This window comes from Channa argus, chromosome 13 (assembly GCF_033026475.1).
Source record: "Channa argus isolate prfri chromosome 13, Channa argus male v1.0, whole genome shotgun sequence".
NCBI classification, from domain to species: Eukaryota; Metazoa; Chordata; class Actinopteri; order Anabantiformes; family Channidae; genus Channa; species Channa argus.
Genome location: NC_090209.1, coordinates 26,905,990 through 26,932,382, shown reverse-complemented (window position 1 = coordinate 26,932,382; position 26,393 = coordinate 26,905,990). Strand labels below are relative to the sequence as shown.

Genomic DNA, 26,393 nt, shown 5'->3' with positions numbered 1-26,393 from the left:
CTTCTTTGCAGTGCCTCTCAAGCTCCATCAGGTTGGATGGTAAGTGTCAGCGCACAACCATTTTCACATGTCTCCAGAGTTGTTCAATCAGGTTCAAGTCTTGGCTCTGGCTCGGCCTCTCACGTACATTCAGAGCTGTTCCTGTAGCTACTCCTTTGTTATCTTGGCTGTGTGCTTAGGGTCATTTTCCTGTTTAAAGATGAACCATCATCCCCAGTTTGGAAAAGATCCCCATAGCGTGATGCTGCCACCACCATGCTTTCCTGTAGGGATGGTATTGGCCAGGTGGTGAGTGGCGTCTGGTTTCCTCCAGACGTGACAGTTGTCATTTAGGCCAAAGAGTTCAATCTTTGTTTCATCAAACCAGAGAATTTTGAGACTCCTTCAGGCAGGTTGCCATGTGCCTTTTACTGAGGAGCAGTTTCCGTGTGGCCACTCTGGAGTGCTGCAGAGATGGTTGTTCTTTTGGAAGGTTCTCCTCTCTCCAGAGAAACGCTGAAGCTGGGGTTCTTGGTCATCGCCCTGACTAATGCCCTTCTCTCTCTCTCGATCACTCAGTTTGGCCGGCTGTCCCACTTTAGGAAGAGTCCTGGTAGTTCCAAACTTCTTCCAGTTATGGATGATGCAGAAATTAGTCTGTTCCCTTCCCCAGATCAGTCCCCTTGATAGAATCCTGTCTTGGAGGTCTACAGACAATTCCTTGGACTTCATGGCCTGGTTTGTTCTGACATGCACTGTTAATTGTGGCACCTTTTTATATAGACCGGTGTATGCTTTTCCAAATCATGTCCAATCGAGTAACTTTTCCACAGGTGGACTCCAAATAAGTTGTAGGAACATCTCAATGGTGATCAGTGGAAACAGGATGCACCAGAGCTCAATTTTGGAGTTTTTAATTCCACAGACTCAGATGTTTGCCGCTTTGTGCTTCGCTTGTAAGTAGTTTTGGATAGAACGCCTACCTCATCTGGTATACGAGAGCTCAATTTTGAGCGTCATGGCTATGAATACGTATGTACATGTGATTTTTTCAGTTTTTTTATGATTATGAAAAGATTTCAAACAAACTTCTTTCATGTTGCCATTATGAGGTATTGTTTGCAGAATTTTGAGGAAAATAAAGAATTCGACCCATTTTTGATTTAGGCTGTAACATATCAAAGAGGAGCCATAACAAAGTTAAGTGCTGGGAAAACTTCCTGTATGTACTATAACAAATACTATAATCCAAAAACACGCATAAAAAAAAAAAAAAGTCAACAGGCTGCAAGCTAGAGATATCAAATTCAAACAGAATCGATGCATCAATCGAATAACCAACAATCTGATGTTATTAATGTCAACTTTATACATCTAAGAAAAAAATACTTTAAGGCACTGAACACAAAACTACTGCTGTAATGTAGGACAGATGGAGGGTTTTTTTCCAGGTTTTTGTAGAAGGTGTGACAGTGTCAATGCTTCTCATCTAAAAAGGTCAAAGCTGATTTCTTCTTAATACTTCTATAGCAGCACAGTAAAAGAAAAAACTAAGTTATGGTTGAAAAATTGAGTTATTAAAATGTAATCAAGTGTGAACTGTGCACACAGTTGTGCCAAAACCTGTGACTAGAAACTACAGACCAAAAAGAAGTGCAAAACTCAAAGTCATAACCCTAACGTCAATTACCACATAATGTTTTAAATTGTTAATCTATTCTTTGTATATTTTGCTTCCAAACAATTGTCCCTACAGACATGTTAGGTCTAATGCTCATGGCCTAAAAAAATAAATTCAATATTAAGTAATAAGTAGGCACAGATTCAGAACAAATATTACGAGCCATCAAAGATTATAGTCCCATCAGACGCATTCTGAAATACAACAGTAGCAGACAAATTTAGCTTCCTTTGATGAAACCAATGGAGGTTTTAAGTTCAGCCAAATTCCAAATGCTACTGCAGCTGCATAATAGCTTCACCAACAGAAGCAAAGCAGACAAATGTCCAAATGTAGATGATAAACTGGGTTGAGTCCAAACTGAATTTCCAAAGGGAATGCTCACCTCATGCAGATGCTACAGCTTCCTCTTCCCTTATTTATCAATGAGGCAGAGGACCTGGTCTCTATATCAGCAGACAGTCTCCATCCAACAAAAGGCCACAGATGCTAAAGACGTGTGGAGAGTGAAGGGTAATTTATCTGCTCTGATCCCACATGGTTATGCCACTAGTAGTTTTAGTAGTTATAACTGTACCAGTTAGAATTTATAAACTGACTGGTGGTTTGATCCATTAGTCCACACTTCTTAATTTCTCATTTAACTTCCTATAATCTATGTGGGATCATTGTCCTTGTGCAAAGTCCAATGATGCCCAAGCTTCCTGTGAAACAGCACATCGTTTTCCCCTACGATGTCTTCATACGTTAATGGAATCAGTTGCCATCCATACGCTGCAGGTTTCGAGTTTCATCACGAGCCACCACCATGCTTGATCGTAGGCAGGGTGTTCTTCATCCTCCAGATATACCACTGATCCATAGGCCAGAAAAGAAGAACTTCTATGTCTTATTTAGGATTTTGAGTATACTGAAACCAAACTTTGTGCTTTTGGGTCAGTAGTGGTATAGGTCTTGGAGTTCTGGCATGAAACCTTCAGTGTTTAGTTTGCACCTCACTGTGCAAACGGAAACTTCAGAGCCTGTTGCTACAAAGTCTTGCAGGAATTTTACAGTAACTCAAGTGTTTTTCCTCCACCTGCCTCCTCAGAAATCTGCTTGCAGCTCTGACAGCTTTTTCCTGTTATATCCAGGTAGTGTAGCCACAGCTAGGTCTGCTGTGTGGCCACTTTGGCATCACTCAACACAATAAGGAAAGTATCTACAGAAATATAATCCAGAACCCAGCACAAACATGTCAAATTTTCCACATCAGTGCAGTCAAAGCAATGCACCAGCCTTGATAATCATCTAAGTGCTTTTTAAAATGTCCCCCCATTCACAAACAATACCTGGTATGTCTATTTATCCCAATAACTCCCTCCAAACAGCCCACATTGTGTTACTGTGGGTCACACTTTCCAAATTCCCTACTCTGTGGCTCTCAGCTGCAAGCTTTATGGACCTACTGAAGATATAAGCATCTGTAAAATACATAATTTCATTATTTTATAAGGCTTAGCTCACATTGGGTTTTTAAGTTTGTTGGGGTCTATTTTCAGATGTGGATTGATCCATCCGACATCCTTGTGAATATTTGTGGTAGCAGGACAGTGAAGGTGGGACTGAGTCAAAATAAACTACAGTGTGCGAGGAAGAAACCAGTCAAGCAGTGAAAACTAACTGTGTGTTTAAATGTGCTATGTGGAACAAAAGATTTCCAGTGTTGGTTTGAATCTGTGCATAAGATTTTCCATTAATTCTCACTAATCTAATAAGGCTCGGATTTCTGCCCTTTTAAACCAGATGTTAAAGCAGCTCATTCTGTCTCGCTCCTCATCTGAGACCTGTTAACATACCTGGCAGAAGTATATTAAGAAAAAAGTTTCTGGTATACATGGGAGATGATACTCTTATCTCCAAATATGGCTGCAGTAACATGCCTAAAATAATCTGATCAGCTGCCAGTTTTTCCATCCTTTCTACCAACTCCTGCTCCAATTTTTTCTTCTTGGCTGAGTTTAGGAATTCCTGAGTCACAGTTCATAGCAGACCTTTTGTCTGAAGGTTCAGTCTGAATGCTGGAGTGCTTCCTACAGGACTCCGCGTTGTCGCAGCTGCCACATCACATGTTACACTGAGTCACAGAGCAGCTGCTGAAGTACACTTAACAACGCACAGAGATGAACCCCAACCAGGACGATCCAACGCTGCTGCTGCTGACCCCTGCACTCAGAGTTATGTGACCAATTCATCTGCACCATTTCTCAATTATGAACCAAGCCCCGGAACTGAGCCAATTAGAAAAACTAATGTAAGAGACCCAACAGAATAGAGGTAATTTTATAGCATAGATTAGGTAGGAGTGTTATCCAAAGCTACTTACAAGCAAGGTACAATGCAGCAAAACACCTAAGTCAATGGAATTGAACACTCAAAATTGAGCTCTAGTTGTTTCCACTGATCATCATTGAGATGTTCCAATAAATTCATTGAGTCCAGCTGTGGGAAAGTTAAAATCATACACCTGTCTATATAAAAAAGGTGTCACAATTAACAATGCATGTCAGAACTAACCAAGCCATGAAGTCCAAGGAATTGTCTGTAGACCTCCGAGACAGGATTGGATCAACGCACTGAAGCACACGATAGCTAGCACACGATAGCTAGCACACGATAGCTAGCACACGATAGGACAAACCATCATAGTTTAGGTGCATAGGAAGTTTGTAGAGAGACTGCTGAGCATGCTAAATTACACAAATCTCAAAACCACAGCACAAATCTAAACTAACAATGGTCAGGATTTGACAAAACTAAGTCTAATCACAAGAGTATGTCTAAAACTAAAAATCAGGTTCCAAGCAGTGTCCAGCTAGAGTTTTAAGGTCTACTGTCTACTTCAGCACAGTTTGATTTAATTCCTTGGTTTATTTCCCAACAAGTCAAGAAAGTTTCAACAGTGTTGTTGTTTGACAACTACTCATAACCTTCAGCCCAACAACATACTCCCCTCCAGTAACACTGTGCCATGACAGACCTCTGAAGCCAACCAGATCTACTTGATGCCTGTCCCTGTCTGAGCCATCAGCCAATCTGGGACCAAGACAGATTCACACCTGTGAACTCTGGAGGATTTACACTGTGTAGTGACTGTTTGTCAATGGAAACACTCACTCACTCCACCAGCTGTTCATTCTTTCCATGCTACTGCAAAATTTCTCTGCATATAGACCAGTCTGCCTGTCGCTGTGTGTGTGTGTGTGTGTGTGTGTCCGTCTGATGTAATACCTTTTTACATAACCCATTCAGTATTTATTTCAGTACTGTTTCACTCGTACAACACTTTTATTCTAGTTTACAACTTTCAGAAATTGACTTATACTTTGTTATTCACCAAATAGATATTTGTGTTGCAGCAGCTATTACACACACAGTACGTTGTGCAATTTGAGATAAACAGTGCTAAAAAGCCTGTGCTAAGTTCCTGTATACTGCCTATAATAAGTGTGCACACGTTTGTTTGTTTTTTTAATCTGTTCTAAAAATGACAACATTCACCATAAATTATTTACAGGAACATGTAATGACAGGAGAAACATGGTTTCAATGTGTTTGCATATATGACATATGTGTTAAAGCCCCTTTTCCTGCAGTGAGAGGTATCACTCTGTAACAACTCAGAACAACTAGAATGGACTAAGTGTCTGTAGTCCCAAAAACTGAGTAAGACCAGTTCTCTAGTAAAGCCACCAGCTGATCTTGTACATGTATTAATTCAGGATCTTCCCAGTTTAATTTATAGATCTCATGTGAAGGAGTCAAATTTTAGTTTACATTTAGCTGATGCTTTTATCCAAAGCAACTTACAAGTGAGGCAAAAAGTAACAAGGCAGCAAAAATCTAAGTCAAGGAGAAAAACGAGTGTTTACATTTAGTTCTGAATCAGGATCTTCAGGAACCTATTTGAAGCAATCACCTGTTAGTGTGAACCAAAGTCAGTAGGCTGTTCATTTGGAAACAAGAAGAAGTGGGGACTGTAAGGTGCAGAAGTGTAATGAGCATGACACTAATGTCAGTGAGTCTCAGCCCATTAAACACTTGTCTCTTTTTCTGGTATCGGGCAGTAACATACATAGAAAATGAATTGGCTGAACCACCCTCCTCTACTTGGTCTTATCCAGTCTTTTGCAAAGTTAATGTGACTCCTATCCCCTACCTAGGATGGAGAATTGTGTGGGACTAGCTGGGTCAGCAATGTGAGTTAAGTTGACCTCCTGAAGGGTTATTGCCAGGTGCTACTCTCAAACAGCAAGGGAGGTTTTATTCTTTCATTACACCTTCTCGTTAGTGTTGCTGTACAACGTAATGCTGTTTTGGTTGCAAAATGAACCTGCAACATTTCAACAGATCTAGGTCAAGGTGCAGTGCAAGCACTGAATGAAAAGGCAGCGGCCCTTCAAAAGTGTTGTGCACTTCCTTGATATGGAAGGTTACTATCGTAACATTTTCCCTGGTTGTTCCCATTGTGGCTCCACTTACGGACCTACTCAAAGTCGAAGCCAAACACCTTGTATATCTAATTATATGCTCTAATGTTTTAGACTCTGTGCTCTTGAATTGCTCTTCTAGGTCCTGCTGGTTGGTTGCTATAGTACTGGTAGTGATTTGTCTCTTGTCCTGGTCATATGGTTTCTAGTTTGGGCAACGTTATTTTTGTGTTTCCATTTTTGAAACAATCATTGACAACACTCACTGCACCAATGATGTTGCAGACTAACATACATTTTAGTGTCTTTATTTAATTTGTGTTAAGTTGATAAATGTGTAAGTTTTAATGTCAGGTGTGGGCCATTTGTCCTGCCTCGGAGTCCGGTTGTGACAAGGGAGAAAACAGAAATGTGATTTAAAACCAACATGACATTTATTCAGACCAACAACTCGTCAAAAGGATGTTGGAGGGTTAAAACTTGCTTTTAAAGTTTAACTTAAAATTCGGTTTGGCTCAGGTAAGGGGTTACACCAGAGTCTCATTACTCCTACAGAAAGACCACCACGTTTGTCACTTACAGGCAAAGCAGCAGGGCAAAACCAGCGATGTACTCATTCCTCTGAGCTCTGAACAGTTTCATGTGAATGTGTTCAATGGCCGTCGGGTTGTTTGTCAGATCCACTTTCTCCGTCACACTGTACTTTCTCACCTCACGAAAAGCATCTGCAGTAAACACAGATTATATCCGAAACAGTCAATTCTTTATCCTGCACTTTAAAAAACAATTTTTTTTTTAATCTTTTTATTTATTTATTTTACAAGTTCACATACACTAGTATGTAGTAGTACTAGTACTCCTCAAACAGGAACAAAAGAAAACACAAATTGAAAACAACTGACAGACACATACCGATGAGCAGGAAGACCAGGATGGCAATGGCCACCATGAACCAAGTGTTGCCATAATAAGCAATGACCTGGACAAGACGAGACTTGAAGATGTTATTCCACCTGCAGGATCAAATGCAGAACAATTAGTAAAACAAAGAACATGAAAAACAGTAGATATGCAAAGATGGAGCTGAGAGCTGTTGGTAAACAGCTCTGACTGGGGCTCTGACTCCATCTTGTGGTCAAGCAGATCAAGACACACAAAACACACAGCAAAACTCATCCAGCGAAAGAACAATGGACATTTGTTATTTTAACAAATCAAACAGTTGGTTAAGTCAGTGTTGTATTCTAATTTGACAATGTTTTCATCTGATTTGGAATAAGTTGATAGACAAAAAAAAAAAAAAACAACTATTTTGATAACTGATTATTAATTTTAGTCCATGAAAGAAAACTTCCAAATACTGCTGCTGTAGTGATGTGTTGCGTCCCTTTTTTGTATCTGCGTGTATATTATTTTTCAGGTTCTTGCCTGTTGGTCCAACACATTACATAGGTCAGAAACACCCTTCAAAAAAGCATTGTCAGCAAACAGTTTGTCACTGTATCCACAAATAAGTTAAAAAATGTCCAACGCAAAAAAACAACCATATATAAAACAATATAAGCAACTGCCACTGCCTTCTAAGCTGAAGGTTATTGAATTTGGACAGCTAAAAAGGAGTAGGAGCATCTGATTTGTTATCAATGCATAGTTTGCATCTGTGATGAATGCAACCGCAAGGGGGCACAAGCCAGTGTCTTCTTGTGCCAGTCCCAAGTCTGGATAAATGCAGAGGGTTGTGGCAGGAAGGGCATCCGACGTAAAACACATGCCAAATCAAACATGCGAATCGTGACAAAGGCTTCCATACCGGATCGGTCGGGGCCCGGGTTAACAACGACCGCCACCGGTGCTGTTGACCTACAGGGTACCGGTGGAAATTGGACTACTGTTGGTCGAAGACGAAGAAGAAGAGGAGGAAGGTGTGTTCGTAGGCAGAGAGAGAAGAGGAAAGCTAAGAATGTAGGACTGACAGTAGGGACTTTGAATGTTGGTACTATGACAGGGAAGGCTAGGGAGTTGATCGACATGATGCAGAGAAGGAAGGTGGACATACTGTGTGTCCAGGAGACCAGGTGGAAAGGTAGCAAGGCTAGAAGCTTAGGAGCAGGGTTCAAGTTGTTTTCAGATAGGAAGAGCAATGGAGTAGGAGTTATATTGAAAGATGATTTTGTGAGGAATGTTCTAGAGGTGAAAAGAGTATCAGACAGGTTGATGAGCCTGAAGCTGGAAGTTGAAGGGGTGATGTTCAATGTTGTGAGTGGTTATGCCCCACAGGTAGGATGTGAGTTAGAAGAGAAGGAGAAATTCTGGAGTGAGTTAGATGAAGTGATGCAGAGCATCTCCAGAGGTGAGAGAGTTGTCATTGGTGCAGATTTCAATGGGCATGTAGGTGAAGGGAACAGAGGTGATGAGACTGTTATGGGCAGGTTTGGTGTTCAGGACAGGAACGCAGAAGGTCAGATGGTGGTTGACTTTGCAAAGAGAATGGAAATGGCTGTAGTAAACACTTTCTTTCAGAAGAGGCAGGAACATAGGGTGACGTACAAGAGCGGAGGGAGAAGCACTCAGGTAGACGACATCTTATGTAGACGTTGTAATCTGAAAGAGATCAGTGACTGTAAAGCATTGGTAGGGGAGAGTGTAGCCAGACAACACAGGATGGTGGTGTGCAAAATGATGCTGGTGGTGAGGAAGAGAAGGAGGACTAAGGCAGAGCAGAGGACGAAGTGGTGGAAGTTGAAAAAGGAAGAATGTCGTTTAGTTTTCAGGGAGGAGCTGAGACAGACTCTGGGTGGTTTGGAGGTGCTTCCAGATGACTGGACTACTACAGCTAATTTGATCAGGGAGACAGGTAGGAGGGTACTCGGTGTGTCATCTGGAAAGAGGAAAGCGGACAAGGAGACTTGGTGGTGGAACGAGGCAGTTCAGGAGTGTATACAGAGAAAGAGGTTAGCTAAGAAGAAGTGGGACACTGAGAGGACTGAAGAGAGTAGACAGGAGTACAGGGAGATACAGCGTAAGGTGAAGATAGAGGTGGCAAAGGCCAAACAAAGAGCATATGAGGACTTGTATGCTAGGTTGGACACTAAAGAGGGAGAGGTGGATTTGTACAGGTTGGCCAGACAAAGAGATAGAGATAGAAAGGATGTGCAGCAGGTTAGGGTGATTAAAGATAAGGATGGAAATGTATTGACAGGTGCCAGTAGTGTGATGGGAAGATGGAAGGAGTACTTTGAAGAGTTGATGAACGAGGAAAATGAAAGGGAACGAAGAGTAGAAGAGGTGACTGTTGTGGAGCAGGAAGTAGCAAAGATTAGTAAGAGTGAAGTGAGGAGGACATTGAAGAGGATGAAGAGTGGAAAGGCAGTTGGTCCTGATGACATACCTGTGGAGGTATGGAAGTGTCTAGGAGAGGTGGCAGTAGAGTTTTTGACTAGTTTGTTTAACAAGATCTTGGAGAGTGAGAGGATGCCAGAGGACTGGAGGAAAAGTGTACTGGTACCAATTTTTAAGAACAAGGGAGATGCGCAGAGCTGTGGCAACTACAGAGGAATAAAGCTGATGAGTCACACAATGAAGTTGTGGGAAAGAGTAGTGGAAGCTCGGCTAAGGGCAGAGGTGAACATTTGCGAGCAGCAATATGGTTTCATGCCTAGAAAGAGTACAACAGATGCAGTATTTGCTTTGAGGACGCTGATGGAGAAGTACAGAGAGGGTCATAGGGAGTTGCATTGTGTCTTCGTAGATTTGGAAAAAGCGTCTGACAGGGTGCCGAGAGAGGAGCTGTGGTATTGTATGAGGACGTCTGGAGTGGCAGAGAAGTATGTTAGAGTGGTGCAGGACATGTATGAGAGCTGTAAGACAGTGGTGAGGTGTGCTGTAGGTGTGACAGAGGAGTTCAAGGTGGAGGTGGGTCTGCATCAAGGATCGGCTTTGAGCCCCTTCTTGTTTGCTCTGGTGATGGACAGACTGACAGATGAGGTTAGACAAGAATCTCCCTGGACTATGATGTTTGCAGATGACATTGTTATTTGTAGTGAGAGCAGGGAGCAGGTGGAGGAAAATCTAGAGAAGTGGAGGTCTGCTCTGGAAAACAGAGGAATGAAGCTTAGCCGCAGCAAGACAGAATACATGTGTGTGAATGAGAGGGACCCAGGTGGAACGGTGAGGTTACAGGGAGCAGAGGTGAAGAAGGTGCAGGACTTTAAGTATTTAGGGTCAACGGTTCAGAGCAACGGTGAGTGTGGAAAAGAGGTGAAGAGGCGAGTGCAGGCAGGTTGGAACGGGTGGAGAAAAGTGTCAGGTGTGTTGTGTGATAAAAGAGTATCAGCGAGAATGAAAGGAAAGGTGTTCAAGACGGTGGTGAGACCAGCAATGTTGTTCGGCTTAGAGACTGTTGCACTGAAGAAAAGACAGGAGGCAGAGCTGGAGGTTGCAGAGCTTAAGATGTTGAGGTTCTCTTTGGGAGTGACGAGGATGGACAGGATCAGGAATGAGGACATCAGAGGGACAGCTCATGTTAGATGTTTTGGAGATAAAGTCAGAGAGGCCAGATTGAGGTGGTTTGGACATGTTCAGAGGAGAAACTGTGAATATATCGGTAGAAGGATGCTGAGGTTGGAGCTGCCAGGCAGGAGGTCTAGAGGAAGACCAAAGAGGAGATTTAGTGTACATAGTGTAGTGAGGGAGGACATGAAGTTAGTTGGTGTGAGTGAAGAGGATGCAGAGGACAGAGTTAGATGGAGGCACATGATTCGCTGTGGCGACCCCTGAAAGGGAGCAGCCGAAAGGAAAAGAAGAAGAAGTTTGCATCTGTGATGATGTCCGTGTTGGTGGGGGAGTAATTACTGCACCAAAAGGACAAAAAAAAAAAAAAAAAAGCACATATTTGTTACAAGAGGTTTCTTGTGTTTACGGTCTTTAATATCACTTTGGTGTTTGTTTAAGTTTAGAAATATGATCCATTTTAAATGACTGATGCTGAGGGCCATTACTCCATCTTATGCGGAAATCTGGCTCCAAACTCATTTAATTATTTTTTCCATGTTTAGGTCCAACCTGGAGAGCAGAACTAACTCTTCTGCTAACGTATAACAGGGTGAAAGTACGGATGAGAACAGTTAAACCCATCAGTTTATCATCATGATCATTGGATTTTTACTCATGGTATTGGAAGATTGTTTTATCTAAGTTGTATTTCAGTGAAGAGTTTTGATGGGAATTTAAACATGAAAAAACAAAGTGACAAAAGCTCAGATATCAGTAAAGTCTCTGTGCTCTGTCCTGAGTTAATCAGAACTCATCAGTTTCCAGTCATGAGGTCTGATGGCCTGTAATCTGAACGCATTCTCAAAGAGCTGCTCTGTTTGAGATGAGACTGAAAACTACAGTTTAAAACCAGCCTCATGCAAACCTGAAAGATACAAATCAGTTCTCACAATACCACTAAGATTTACAGGTATAAACAGCACATCCCTGCGCAAGATGATAAATGATTAAAATTGCAAACTAAATTCTCATTTCAGTGAATGTTTTTTAGCTGCCCACTATCATCCTCAGGGTCTCCTGTTTATAACAAGCAAAAATGAGAAGCATCACAGGTGGGTACTGACCTCTTGGGTGAAATAAAGGGAATGCAGAGCAGCAGAACAAAGAAGACCTCAGCATACAGGAAGGTGGCCACTGCCGTCCACTGTAGACTCATTCTGACTCCTGAACAGAGAACAAAAGCAGGTGTCACCTAAATCTAGCTCCAAGTTCTATCAGAGGCTGAATTAAAGAGGTGGTTTCTTGTAATTCTTGAGGACATTTCACTTCATCTGTAAGGGTTTTACAGTTCTGACCAAGTGGCTCAGATTTCTGCATTATGTCCTGCCCCCAACACACTGTATTAACTCACTTATCAAACACTTTCAGTGCAGTTCTTTCACCACTGCAGAGTAAAGATTTGTATCGTGTAGATTTTAACTGTACCACTACTCCTCATTGATTTGGTTTTCTCGCTCTGCAGCAATTGGCATCTTTACTTTGTTACTTTTTTCCTGATAAAAAAAATAAAGAAAAAAAACTCGCTTGCATCCCATTTTCTCATGTTTACTATACATCCATCCATCTCTCTTAATTAATATTTTTGAGTAGTGTAACAGCAGGAATAGAGGAAGGAGCGGGTTGGTTCATTATAGCTGCAACTGTAAAGAAAAAAAAAGTAGCAAGTGTGCATTTATAAACACAATCTGACAATGTGAGCCCAGATCATTACTGACACTTGTCTTTATTAATAATCTAACATTGCATGGGAACTAAAAGTTTTACCTGGAACAAGTGTTAAGTAAATGCAAGTAGACTGTGCTGATACTCATTGATAAGAAAAATAAATATTACAGGACTTATGCATTTTTACCGTAGTAGTTTGCCTGCAGCTACCAAATCACTGCCACTGCTCTGAAACTGAAATTCTGAAGTGTTCTGATTTTAGTCTGAATTCATATGCACACCCATATCAATCCGATGGCTAATGGTTACATATAATCAATTGGAATTTCCACTAGCTCAATTTCAAAAGAACTGATCGTTCTGATTGTTTGGGGATAATTTATCTACAGAAGTAGATACACAGTTGACCTACACTCTGTATGGTCCTTAAACACCTCACTAAAGACTAGCAAAGATGGTCAAAGACTAAACCGTTCACACATACAGACTGTTCCCACCAACTATAACAGATTTCTAGTCTGAAAGTAGCACATACCGGATGACTGTAAACTTGGGGAAAAACACTTAATGACCAGAAAGTCTGGAGATAGAGGTAGGTAATCCAATTTGTTTTTCCCAGATAAAGCTGTAGTTGCTGTAGGTCTCCCTCAGTTGTGACATCAGTCACTGATACCAGTGCATGACTCTATGGTGTATACATGAAAGCGGGATGGGACATCCCACAGATGGCCACCAAGTGTCAACAACTCCAGCATTTATAGGCCTGCGTCTCCAAGCTAGTTTGTCACAACCAATGAAGCTTTTTAAACGGGAGGTAAAACATCTACAAAAACTCCAAGCAAGTCCTGCTCACTGTAATCCACATAAAATGTTAAAGTGCTTCTAATACTTTGACCTTTGTTATTCACATTTGTCTGAAGACACACACATGCACTTTACAATTATAACACTTACATTTTTAACTTCTTTTTGTCCCTCTTCCCAATTTTTGATTTTGAAACAATTATACTTTTTCTTAAAAACTGCTATGCATTTCCTGAAAAGTGGTTTTAAACTCATCTTTAAAAAATTGAAAGTATAAGAAAGTGGATGCAATTACCAAGGCAGACTGCAGAAGCGATGCCTTAAATTACATACAATTAAGTACATAACCCTATGAATTGGCCACATTATCCAGGAGACTTCTGTTACACTGAAATCTGAACCTGTGTCTAAATTTGACAAGTTTAGGTACAAATATTTATTTGTAACCTTGTTATTGAACTGCATTAGAAATAATCCCCTGTAAAGTACCTTTGGAAACATCTGTTTTAATACACCGTTTTGGCTTGTCTGATCAAAATGTTCAACTTCATTAAACATTTCACAAAACTGAAACTGACTTTTCAATACTTACTCAAGTACAAACGTAGGCCTTTGTAAACTCAACTTGATTGTTTTGCTGTCTGTGTACAGGAAGTGAATTACTGGAGTTTTAAACTGTTAAGATTTTAACTAGGATGCCTAACAACCTTTAAGAAGTGGTGGAACTAAAGGACAATCTCTTCAGATGAACTATTTGGGGTATTAAAGGTCAAAATGTCTAATGTCTCATGTCTCAGGATCAGCTCTGTCTGTTCAACCAATAGTCTAAAAGATAAGTTTCTACATGACAGAAATAAGCAGAAAATATTGATTTGCTGATATCAACGATTTGCTCTTTTCTTACTCAGCTTCTGAACCGCAGGCTCAGTTTTCTCCCTGTGCTGAGGGGTGTGGCCGCTCACAGCAGTTGTGTCATGCAATGCTGCAACTCCTGTAAAACCACCATCCAACAATACTACATTCATGTTAGGATGTGGTAATTAAAGGATCACTTTCTGTTGACTGCTAACATGCTAACAACTAAACCCCGAACACAATTTTCTAACTATGACAACTAAAGTCTGATCAATTTTAAGGACTCTACCTTATGAAACAAATTTGAGGTAGTTACACCAACTAACGCAACCAAACTAATCACCAAGCCTAAGTTGGTGTTTGTTGATTTCTGTATTAGTTCATCATTGTGTTTCCTTAATATTTCACCAATTTAAAATGTCACAACCTATGAACCATCTACAGCAAAATGTATCTGCTAACGGGGGATATGGTCCCATCTATTTGCTGGAACGTGACTGGAATTCTTCGGTGAATTAGCCAGCTGGCTTGTGGGCCCAGGGTTTGTTTTGGTCTGGATTCTTCCTGAATAACGTTAGCAATAAGTCCAAGTTCTACAAGGCGAGAATCCACTTACAGGAGTACTAACGAAGACTACTTTTTCACAAATCAATGGTAATTTAGCGCCAGACTAGCAACCAATAACTGTTAATTAATGACTTAATAACAGTTAGCACATGTTAGCTCCAACAGTTTCTTAATTTACGTGTTTGATTATTGGGCAGACAGAACTCACCTTAGAAAGACGTCGGATTTAAGCAAAATGTTCCAACACACTGACGCTCAGTTTAACAGTCGCTGCTCAATCGCTACAACTAGCCCGTTAGCTTAGCTTCGTTTGAAAACAATTTCGATTTCCGGCTTTTAATGCCACCTCATCCTGGTGCCGATAAGTGATTGGACACTCCGATACTGGGGGCGTGGCCAATTACGTAAGCTCACAGCGTCACAGTTATTTCGTTTTAAATTCAACTTTATTGACAAATATGGATAAGACATGAAAAATTTTATTCTAGACAATATTTCCAGGTGATTCAGAAGACTTAAATATAACTATAAAATAAATACAGTAATAGAAGACTAAATAAATAAGAATAAATAATAAAATATAATGAAAAATACAATAAATTGTTGCAGTCATGTTGTAGCAGCCAGAGGCCAACTCATCATTTATATCATTTAAAATTTGATAAATAATTTATTTGATATTCCTATACAGTGGTCACCAATTTTAAATCATTCAAATAATTTTTATTTTTATTAATGAAACATGTGTTGCTGACAACACTCCAGATACGCAATAACCACAGTAAAATGTATTAGTCTTTAATGCATTTTTAGGATCATTAATTAATATATATTTTATAATTGTTATTATTTATTATCATTGCAAGTATTATTTATCCCTCTGAACCAAGTTCCCGCTCATGACCACCAGAGGGAGACACTGATTGCAGAAACGATCTTTGTACTAAACTGTGACGTCAAGGTGGAGCTGAGGAAAAAAACAACTGTAACTGATTTTTTGCAAACATAAAGATACAAATGTTCAAAACATTTACTATAAAGATAAATCTGGTTCAACCTAAAACAGTAGTTTTATAATTGGTGATAAACCCCAGTTTTATAAGTTATTATTATAATTAACTGTAAAACAAAAAACAACAACAACAACAACATGTATTAGATGGAATAATAACATTACCAAACAAAGCTGGGCAGAGGTCACATCATCTTATTTAATGTGTTCCTGCCTGTGGCAGAGTTTGTGTCTGAGAATGGACCCATTCCGACAGTGAGAGGGAATGTGAAATAAGATCTTTAGTGTGAAATTTAAGCAGAAAAACAAACCTCCAGAAGGAGGTTGGAATCAAGTAAATTTTAGAAATGGGCTTCTATGGAATGTAACAAAGGAGAAGCTGCTCAGCAGTTGAATCAGAAACGAACACAAAACAGGACTATAGAAAAAAAAACATAAGACTAAAGCAAAAGACTCAAGTATCAAAAACACAAAAACAGTAACAAAAAATGATAAAAAATGATAAAGAAAAATGTTAACCTGGGTAAGTAAAACTTAAAGTCAGAGTCCACACAGAAATGTAGATACATAAACTAAAGAATGGCAAACCTATGAGCGGGGGTGTGAGGCATAACAGACTGTTGAAGAACACAGGATACAACTTAAAATCCCTCCTGAGAGGAGGGCAAAAGGCTGACCTGGACTTAGAAGCGCAAGGACTAGAATTGCTAAAGAGGGTTCAACTAAAACTCTGGCTGGGAAGACTAAAGCAGCATCTAAAGTCGGGGGAAAGCTGAGCGCAGACGAAGGACAACAGTGAAAACCGGACATCAACTGAGCAACTGATCATTTACAAGTGAAACAGCTACAGTGCGTATCAAAGGGGTGGACTAGGAACAGATATGAGGTGCAAAGTTCAGTGTTGTTGGACAGTGTCCACACACTCCATGTCTGAGCCCTTTGGAGCGACTATGGCGCAGGAGGAAGAGCGATTGTCCACCAATCCCCCAGTTGCTGTATCAACCCCCGGTCACATGGCCAAGTTTCCTTGAGTAAGACACTGAACTCCAGCTGATGGGGGAGCATAGCAGCTCCCCATCAGTGTGTGAGTGTGTGTGTGTGTCTGTGTGTGTTATTGTGAGTTTGAATGGGTGAATAAGAAGCAGTCTAAAGCGCTTTGAGTACCAATAGGTAGAAAAGCGCTATATAAGTTCAGACTATCTACCATAGCCCTGGATGTTCACCCGGTGTGACTAGTGGCGGTCAATCACCAACTCCTTTGTCTTGCTGGTGTTTAGGAGTTCAGGAGGTGTTTTTTTTTTCAGAACATGACCCTCTCAGTACTCCCAGGGGACTTCAGGTGGGATAGGGGCCGATGCAGCAGGTAGATGACAGTGTCATCCATCCCAATGCCAGGTCGATAAGTAAACTGCAATAGGTCCAGCGTTGAGCTCACCTGGGAGCGGAGGTGGCCGAGGACAATCCTCTGTATGGTCTACAAAACGATAAGAAAAGACATGTGACTGGATGACAGAAGAAGAGGATCAAGAACTGAGCCCTGCTGCACACCAAATGGGGAAGATGAGAGAGTTACTAACGAGCCCCTCTCAGGATATCTTGAAGGTTTGTCAAGATAATTAAGACCTAAGCCAGATCAGAGCTATACCAGAGATTCCTAAGTAAGAGAGTGTGGACAGGAGGACCTGGTGTACTAGGATTAGTACACACACACACACAAAAGAAGTTACTGACCCTTCTATGTGTATGCCGTTATTTTACTAGTTTAGTTTTTTGTTTCTTCTAGTTTTTGCCAACTCTTAAACTGGATTAGCTGACATCAGGAAGGTTGTTTGGAGGAGAAAAAAGACAAAAAAGTAAGATTTGATTGAAAGATCCTTATTGAAGGATCTTAGCCAGAAATGAAAGAAGAAAGGTGTGAACTCCTCATACAAGAGAGAGGTCAAGAGAAACCACAGACAACACAAAAGCTGTACTACTTTTCTGTAGGGAACACAGGCAAAACCAGTGATTTTGGCAGACAGTGAGCAGAAAGCATATTCTTGACTCTATGCACCAGACTAAGGAGCAAACATCCCACCACAGTGATCTGTTCCGTAGCAAATACTCCACCACGGGTCAGACTCTGAGGCTGTAATGAACCCTGCAGCCTGTAAGAGGCGCTGGCATCACTTCACAGTCTGTGTTCCTGACAGCTTCATAAAGCAGAACCTCGAGTCTCTGATCCTCTGAAGTCCAGGTTTCACCCTCTTTGTTGTCACATATACATTTTTGGGACAATTGGATCTTAAACTGCAACAGTCGTCCATGTTTGACTGTGTTCACCCTCTTATTGTTGGATTCTGTCTCTGAGCTGTCGTCTGTTGAGCAGAATTATATTTCAGACTCATCGATCAGCTGCAACATTAAACCACAGACGAGCAAAGCTCCTGACTGTGTGTGTGTTGTTATCAGCGCTGTGCAGCCCCCTGATCCTGGCAGAGCTCAGGCGGTTCATGCAGGGGCTAATGTGTCCTTCTGCTGGAGTGTGTGTGTGTGTGTGTGTTTGAGTCATGGTGCAGGGATAAAACGATTAGGGAAATACAGCTACAAGGAGGAAGACATAATGTAAGAATGGACTCTGGAGAGGAGAGAGGGATGGAGAGAAGAAGAAGAAAGGTAAGAAGAGGAAAGGAAAGGAGAGGAAGAAAAAGATGGAGATGCAGAGAGGTGGAAAGAATGAGAAGAAAAGGAGAGCAAAGCAGTGTAGGGGAGAAGAGAGGAAAAAGGAGAGACAAGGAACCAGGGTGAGGAAACAAGAAAGGGAGTGAGAGTGGACGGAGGAGAAAAGATGGAGAGGAGACAAAATAAGAAGAAAATGAAATGAGAAAACGAGCAGAGGAACAGAAAAAAGAGAGGAAACGAGGAAAGGACACAAGGAAAGAACATGAAGAAGCAAATAAGGAAGGAGACAAATACAAAGGAAATGAAATACAGGACAGAGGATGGAATCAAAGAGAGAATCTGAAAAGGAGACGAAACAAGGACAGGGTTTTAAAAAATAAATAAATAAAGAGAACTTCCTTTATCAGCCATTCTCTGCCATCACTCTCTCTTCTAGTTGTGCAGTAGTTTCAGCATGGAAAGTGTAGACACATGGAAAGAGATGGACCAGTTAACAAAACTGTTAGTGATCACATTCAGTGTACTTTGTGTATTTTGCTTCGAACCCTATCAGTCTGCTCAGCAGGTACCTACTGACCCATAGATATAACCATGATAATAATGTGAAGGAGGTGGTTTTCAGGCTCCTCCACAGGGATCCCTGAGTCATTCCCAGGGCTGATGGGAAGCAGGTCTCTTTCATGCACTAAGTGCAACTCACAAACAAAACCAAAACTAAATTATAAGAAGTATTTACTGAACCATATTAGGCCCCTTCATTTAAAACTACTCACTGTGTCTGATGTCTCAACGTCCTTTGAGGACAAAACAAGCATCACCAGACTTCTTCTAGGCTAAGGACCAAGTATGAAACTAGAACTGGAGGATCCAAGGGTTCTAAAGGGGGAGCACACTCAACCAGAACCACAGCTCATCTTCAGCACTGACATCAGCTTTTATCTTCCAGTAATAATTAGAACATTTTGAGATAAAAACAGGTGACATGAGGCATGACATGATATTTCCCGCACATAAAAAAGAAGTCAGAGAAACATCAGCACATTTCAAAGAGACTAAAACACAGATCTAAATCCTGTGTCTGCGAGAAGGTGATTTAACACGATGACCAGACTTTATTTATTAAATATAGCAGTGTCATGTGACCAGCTGCCACCCAATCATAAATAATGCAGAAGCTGCTTGCTGTTGCTAGGCGGTTTAACAATCAGGAAACTGCTGAGGAACAGAAGGATTTTTAGTTGCATTGAATTAAAACAAAAAATGTACCAATGTCTGGACGATTTCAGGGACATTTTAATGTAATGTAATGTAATCTGTATCTATAATGTAATAAAGAGAAAATGGGGGGGGGGGCAGTGAACAGGATTCAAGTTTGTATTTGTGAATTATTTGTATTTGTACAAAATCCAAATTCACGAGTAATTCACGTGTGACGTCGGTCTGATTTCCTTTGAAGGGGTTTCGGGTGTTAAGCAACTTCTCAGCTGACAGGACAGTTTTACAATGTGAAATGTCCCAAACACCACACACCCTGTTGTAAGTCAATTTTTCCTTTTTATCCCTGAACAAGGGAACAAACCGTCCAATCAGAGATCTGATCCCATTTTGTAAAGAAATTACCGACTTCTTCACATCTCCATCGTGTTCAGACCCTTTAGATTTGTCCCTGTTAAAGGTGGAAATGATGACATGTATTAATGATGAAAGGCGCTGCTAGAATATTCTGTGTTGGTACAGTGACTGTGTGACCTCACTGAGCCATGATGTCACCTCCAGGCAGCAACGACACGATCTGAGTCACATCAACGTTTCTCCAAAAGCACCTGGTGAAGGAACTGAAGTGAAACTTCGAGCAGAGATTTGCCTTTTTGTAGCCGTCTGTCCTGCTGTCTGATGGACAGAGGAGAAGAAAATGTAAGGAGATGTATGTTTTCTGATCGGCTGTTCAACAGAAAATAAGTATTTTTGCCATTGTTTCACTTTTCATCAGTTGGTGATTTTAATCAAATATGAAGATAATCAAAGTAAAGGCTTGAGTCATGTTTTTCATATTCTTCCCGTAAACGTTTGGTTATTAGTTTGTTTCTGTCGCAGTTTGATTACGGTGACATGTCTACGGTTTTGCCTGTACTTCAGTTCCAGCTAAACCTGACCCTGGTTCCGAGAGACTTAGAGACTTAAAGCAAACTCTGGCTGCAGAACCCACATGCTGCTCCTGTGTTTAGAGATCTTTTATTTGACTTTGTCTCACTTTATTCTCCTGCATTTTTGAATTACTGTCATGTGACCAGTGTTTTTAAACTTGCTGCCTTCTTGGTCAGCTCACTATTGAGGAAGAGATTATTTTATCTCAGTTGGTCTTTTACCTGCTTAAATTAAATAAATAACAATAAAGTGCAGTTATTCCTTAATCATCAAAAGTGCAGTGATCACGATTCATTTTGGAACTTTGTCCATTCAGTGACGTCACGCTGTTTTATCAGCTCACACAGCAACAACACAACACGGACACACAATGACAGCATCAATGTGAAGAAAGTGTGTGTGTGCTTTAACTCTGGGACTGCTGCCCATAAAGTCTCATTAATTTGGTGGCACCAGGCCCAGTGGATCACAGACACAGAGCTGAACCTTCTGCTGATGAAGCTGGGTTCAAACACATGTTGGCTCTTATCACTCAGGTTGTTTGTTTGTGATTAACAGCTTCAGACCAACAGTGCAGGACGTTTTGGACATTTTGGACAGTCCTCGAACGAGAAAGATTGTTCCGTGGTACTAGAGTTCCAGTGTTTTACAAAAACACATCAGGAAGATGAGGATCAGGGGGGAGGGGTCATATTCAGTCAAAAATGCAAAATTGAGGAAAGGATCATTTTTATAGGTCACTGAAGTACAGATGTGAGCTGAGCAGCAGCAACTCTGAACTTAGTGTCTCCGCAAATTCCCTTAAAAAGATGTGATTTTTTTTACATCCACCTCTGGATTATTACAGAAAATAGCTCAGTGAAAGTTTAGGTTTTGATCAGTGAGTTCATCTTCACAGGTGAAACCACTTTATGATTTTTGAAGCTTAAACACAATCACTGTTGTTAACATATAAACGAAGTCCCTCAGGGCCACATGACTTCACCGCCCCCCAACTAATGGTCCGGTCTGTGTCAGATTCAGTGTCTTCCGTCTTCTACTGAGGGTGATAAAGTCTCTGATGGCGAGTTAGAAACTCAACCAGGCTGTAAAGACGCATCAGTGAGGAGATGAGTCTCTGTGTTTGACACCATGACATTTAAAGCTCCCGACAACCTCTGTGGTCTCACTTTTTAAAGTAATTAAAAGCTGAAAAATAGTTGGAGTGGATTATTTAACACTTTATGTTGTAGAATAAAAAACCTCTCAACCTTGTCTTAACTACAGAACCAAAAAACCCAGTCAAAGAAGCCATAGACTTTGGGTTGAGGCACCAGAAAATACTAAATTTTGTATTTTTGAACTCATTTCTTAACTTGAAGACTCACATGTTTCACGCTGATGTGTTTCGGTTCTGGATCAAACATGGAGCCCTGCAGACCAGAGGAACAGGCTGGAGCAGGTTCAGGATCAACAGACATTACAGTTAGTAAAATATAAAAACTCCAGTGATGTTTTTAATGCTTTTTTGTAAAATTATCATCCAAAACATAAGTTCACATATGGAGTTTTTATATTCAGTGTTACACTACGTGTACGTCTAACGTCACAATGTGAGCTCACACTCATGCTGCTGACTCATCGTTTCTGTCTGGTTGCTACGGTAACCACATCACATGCTCAAAACAAAGCAGCTGAAGCAGGTCAATTAAATCCTTGTCTGTTCGGTTTAATTGATTGATTAGAAGCTGTAATGGATGACAGCCTTTATGAGCCATTAGCTAATTAGCTGTAGCTTCACTGTGTGTGTGTGTGTGTGTGTGTGTTTGAGTTCCCTTTGCTCCCATTGATACACACAATAGTGATATTGAGCCAGTGGATCAAGAGGAGGAGGGAAATGTCAAGGACATCAGACATCTGCCAGGACAAAGACTAAAGATGTGGTCTTCCTTGTCTGTCCTAACTCACCCACATCTAAACATTCAGACAGGAAACAAACGACATCGTTCATCGGGTTTTTCGCTTCCTGAAGAAATGATTGTGATGTCAGAATAAACCTCCACGAATCTACTGAGGAATCAGAGAGAAATGAGGCTGCAGAGCTTCTTGTTTTAACTTTCAGTCAGTGGTTGTCTCTGGTGTTCAGTTCACGGGGACATTCAGACAGGGGCTGATAACAGTGACTTCAGCTAGTTTTAATGGGGACAAATGTGAACGTATGAGGAGGTCGATGCAGACGTTCACCCACCTACTTTCTGAGGAAATCTTCATCTCTGACAGTGACTGAGAGGAAAGCGATCTGTGAGAAATCAGAGAAAAATGATAATGTGAGGATCTTCATATTTTTCACTTTCTATCATAGAACCTTAGTATCACAGTATCATAACTTTAGTCACTTTACAGTTAAGAAACACTTCACTTTACACATGAAAGTTTTTGCTTATAAATCCTCGGAGGTTGGAGACATTCGATCTGAAATGATCATTAATTCATAACTGCAAAGGCTTTTTACTAGTTTCTTAGATCTGAGGAATCACATTTCAATGTTTTAATCCTTTTGAGTTTGCACAGGCCAAACACTGAACTTTTCACTATGTGTTGTTGTGATGGAACAATTTCACACTGTGAGAAATAAAAATAGTGCATTAATTTGGAGGAAAGTCCTTGTTGTGGATGTAACAACATAAGGTGTGAGACATTTTGCGTCATGGAGAAATAAAAGGGACTTGTCCAGGGATTAGTCTGTATCCAAACCTCAGTCACAGGGCTGTAAAGTGTCCCTGTGGACATGTGTGAGTTTTGGTCTGGGTTCCTTTCAGGGCAGCAGACGTTAGTCTGATCCAAGTTACTGTTGCCAGTTCCCATTACAGTCACCGACTGAGAATAGACCACACCCATGGGATGTGTCTATCACTTGGAAACAAGCTAAGTCATTTATAATACACTCCAGGGACATCTCTCAGGAATAATTACTTCTGGGTAGTGTCTAATCTCTGGAAGGCTACTGTCTCTTATTTTCCCTTTGTGTGTTATGACCTAAATATGTTCATTAATGAACAACAGTCCTGGATTGGTCTAATCTCTGGAGAGTGCGTGTTATTACCTTACGAGAGGCTCAGAGATTACTCGGGTCCAGTGGGATCTGGCTGTGCCTCAATAAGAATCTAAAAATGTAAATAAGAAATTATGTAAAAGTGTTTAAATGATGCTAATTAATATTGACATTTTTGCAGTGAGCAGCTCAGACTAATCTCTGCAAAGTGGTGCCTAATTTTCTCCTGGGGGATTGTGGGTATTTTCATCTCACTAACAAACACGAACAGCCTCATTAACTGTGGCTCAGAGGGAGATGATGGTTGGTACAGTCTAATCCCTGGATGGCTGGTCTTGTCTTGGTCCTGTTTGGACATAAGAAGCTCAGCGTGTGGAAAACTTTCCAAAACCAGTGAGTTTAGTTAATCACCACAATCACCACCGGGACCGTTTTTATTCATCTTTTTAAATCTGCCAAGTTTAATTTCACTTGCTCAAGGCAGAAATACAAAAAGCTGCAGAAGGCAATTTTCAACCAAACAATAAAACTGAATATTTTTTCACAATTGTTAGTTTGTCCATTTAATTTGAAAGTGGGCGACTGTAAATAAAAATTCCTGCAGTATAAACCCAACCCTCCATTCAAGTCCCGCTTGATTCATGGTGGTCTGTGTCTCTGTCCAAATACATATGGACCCATGCTGAAGTATTTTTGTACGTTCTGTCACAGCTAAAGAAAAAATATCTATAAGATATATAAGAGTCTGAAACAAGAGAGATGGACAAGGAACCACTTCAAGACCTGCTGAAGAACCAGCAGGATCAGGATGAGGTCAGGAGCCATCGCTGATGGGAAACGATTCACACAGTTCCTACAATTCATCCTACAAACGTAACATTTGATCCAAATGTGGAAAGTTTGGAACGTTAATGTTCCCTGTTTGGATCAATTCAATTCAACTCGAATCACTTTTTTTGTCCCCTGGAGGCAAATTAAAGGGCATAAAAGTACCATAAAAACATGAATCAATACACAAAAACACACAGTACAAGAGACAAGACATGCAAGAGACACACAAACAGTTTAGAAAGCGGGCAGGTGAACAGGTGAGACGTGAAGAACAATGGAAGTGTTTGTACATTTAAGGGTCAATCAGAGACAAAGTTTAAAACCAGCAAAGTTTTATCTCTCTCTCTCACACACACACACACACACACACACAGATAACAGTAATCCTGAGAGAGACATAAAGCTGCAGCAGTTTTATCCATTTTCAGCCTTTTTATCTTTGGTGTTTTCATTCTCTGTTGATGGCCCCCTCCCATGATAACAACCCCCCGATGTCTGACTCTGAGGTGAGGGTGAAAAAACACACTCTGTATAAATCTGTTCTCAACTGGGTGACGCAGTGACTGTCAGACCTCCGATGTTAAGGACTCTGTAACTAGTCCTAGAGCTAAAGTTGAAGGTGCCCCCCATCATCAAAGAAACTGATCTGAGACTGAGCTGCAGCTGTGACCTCACCGGTTAAGACCCAGGAGTTTGTTTGATCAATGAGTCAAACGGGACATTTGTCCTGCCCTGGATGACACAGGTGGACAAAAACCTCAGGACTTTCTGCCTCTATTTGACTCAGACCTGATGTTGCTCTTTGCAGTGTGAACAAACCAAACTTGGATTCTTCAGGTGAGATCTGATCTGCTCCTGGGTTTTTTGTTTTCCTCAGTGTGTTGCTCAGTCTGACCTTGTGGTGAACGTGTTGGGACGTCTACTCCTGGGAAGACTGACAACTGTCTTGAATGTTTTCCTCTTGACTATTGTGAATAATTTGTCTCACTGTAGAAGATGAACAAATTGTTTGGAAATGGTTTTATGACCAAACACATTTATCTTTAGCACAAACCTGTGTGTGTTAATAGCAGGATGGACAGCGGACAGTCTTTAGGCTTATTGTTAATTTGAGGACTTCCGGCAGCGCCACGTTGTGCTGAATTACCCGTGAAGGTGGGTACTTCCTGTCACTGTGGAGACATCTCGTTCTGCACTGATAAACGATTCTTGATTATTAAAAGTGACAACCTGACATTAAAAAGTCACATTGTGTGATTAAATACACAATGTGTCACAAGAAAATTACACAAGACAATATTTTGAGCTGCCTGTTTGTGGACTCCCACAAACATCAGCAAAAAAAATACAGGACACTGAAGAAATAATTACAGAGAATGTGACCGTGTGTGTGTGTGAAGCTTTGAGCAGCAGCAGAGACGAGGAAACTCATGACTCACAGCTTTTTACCGTTTATGATTTACGGTTAATTTGGGAGAGTGGCTGTGTGTGTATGTGTGTGTGTGTGTGTGTCTGTCACCTGTGGCTGCTGACTGGGCAGCTGGTTAACGGGCAGCAGTGCCTGAGTCAGGCCTTTACACACACACACACACACACTTTGCTGTAATCAAATTAAAGCTTTAATCTTTAACGAAGCTCGTTTGTCTCTCACCTGCAACTCGTCTCGTTAATGAGGCTGTGGTCCAGACAAGAACCAATGTTTATCTTCGTCCACCTGAGTGTTTCCCTTTTCAGTACTTGTGCATTTGTTTCTCAGAGCTGATCTTTAAAATCCAGTGAAATCTGGCGCTACTTTGTCTTTCCTGTCCTTCCACATCTGTCTGTCTCTCAGCTGTATTTTAATCAGGTGAACCTCCTGATAAGGAAAAACTGTGATAATGGCCCTTTTGTCGCTGCTGCTAAGCCCTGGGAAGCTTTGTTCTCCATTAATTAGTCTGCACCCTTGCCAGCACTTGACGTTGCACTGTGGCGCAGCGGGAGACCAAACAAAGTCACCTGACAAACAAGTGTGTGATGTAGGAGGTGGCAGCAGGGCCAAAGTCCGGATTTAACACCAGTCTATGAGAGGAAAGGAATCATCACTTGCAGCCACTTGTGATGCTCCGATGTGACCTGACTCATTATTTGTAATATTAGTGTTTG

General features: G+C 40.9%; 1 protein-coding gene across 1 annotated transcript in view; it reads right to left on the bottom strand.

Annotated features, from left to right (window-relative positions):
• The window catches only part of bcap31 (B cell receptor associated protein 31), a 28,417-nt gene extending 13,482 nt beyond the window's left edge, over nucleotides 1-14,935 (bottom strand). Inside the window, exons 1-4 of the mRNA XM_067526699.1 lie at nucleotides 14,780-14,935; nucleotides 11,745-11,844; nucleotides 7,042-7,142; nucleotides 6,710-6,854 (exon numbers count right to left, since the gene is read on the bottom strand). Coding sequence (XP_067382800.1) covers nucleotides 6,710-6,854; nucleotides 7,042-7,142; nucleotides 11,745-11,836 — 338 coding nt within the window. The 5' untranslated portion in view covers nucleotides 11,837-11,844; nucleotides 14,780-14,935. The remainder of the gene's footprint in view (nucleotides 1-6,709; nucleotides 6,855-7,041; nucleotides 7,143-11,744; nucleotides 11,845-14,779) is intronic.
• Nucleotides 14,936-26,393: the final 11,458 nt, after the last annotated feature.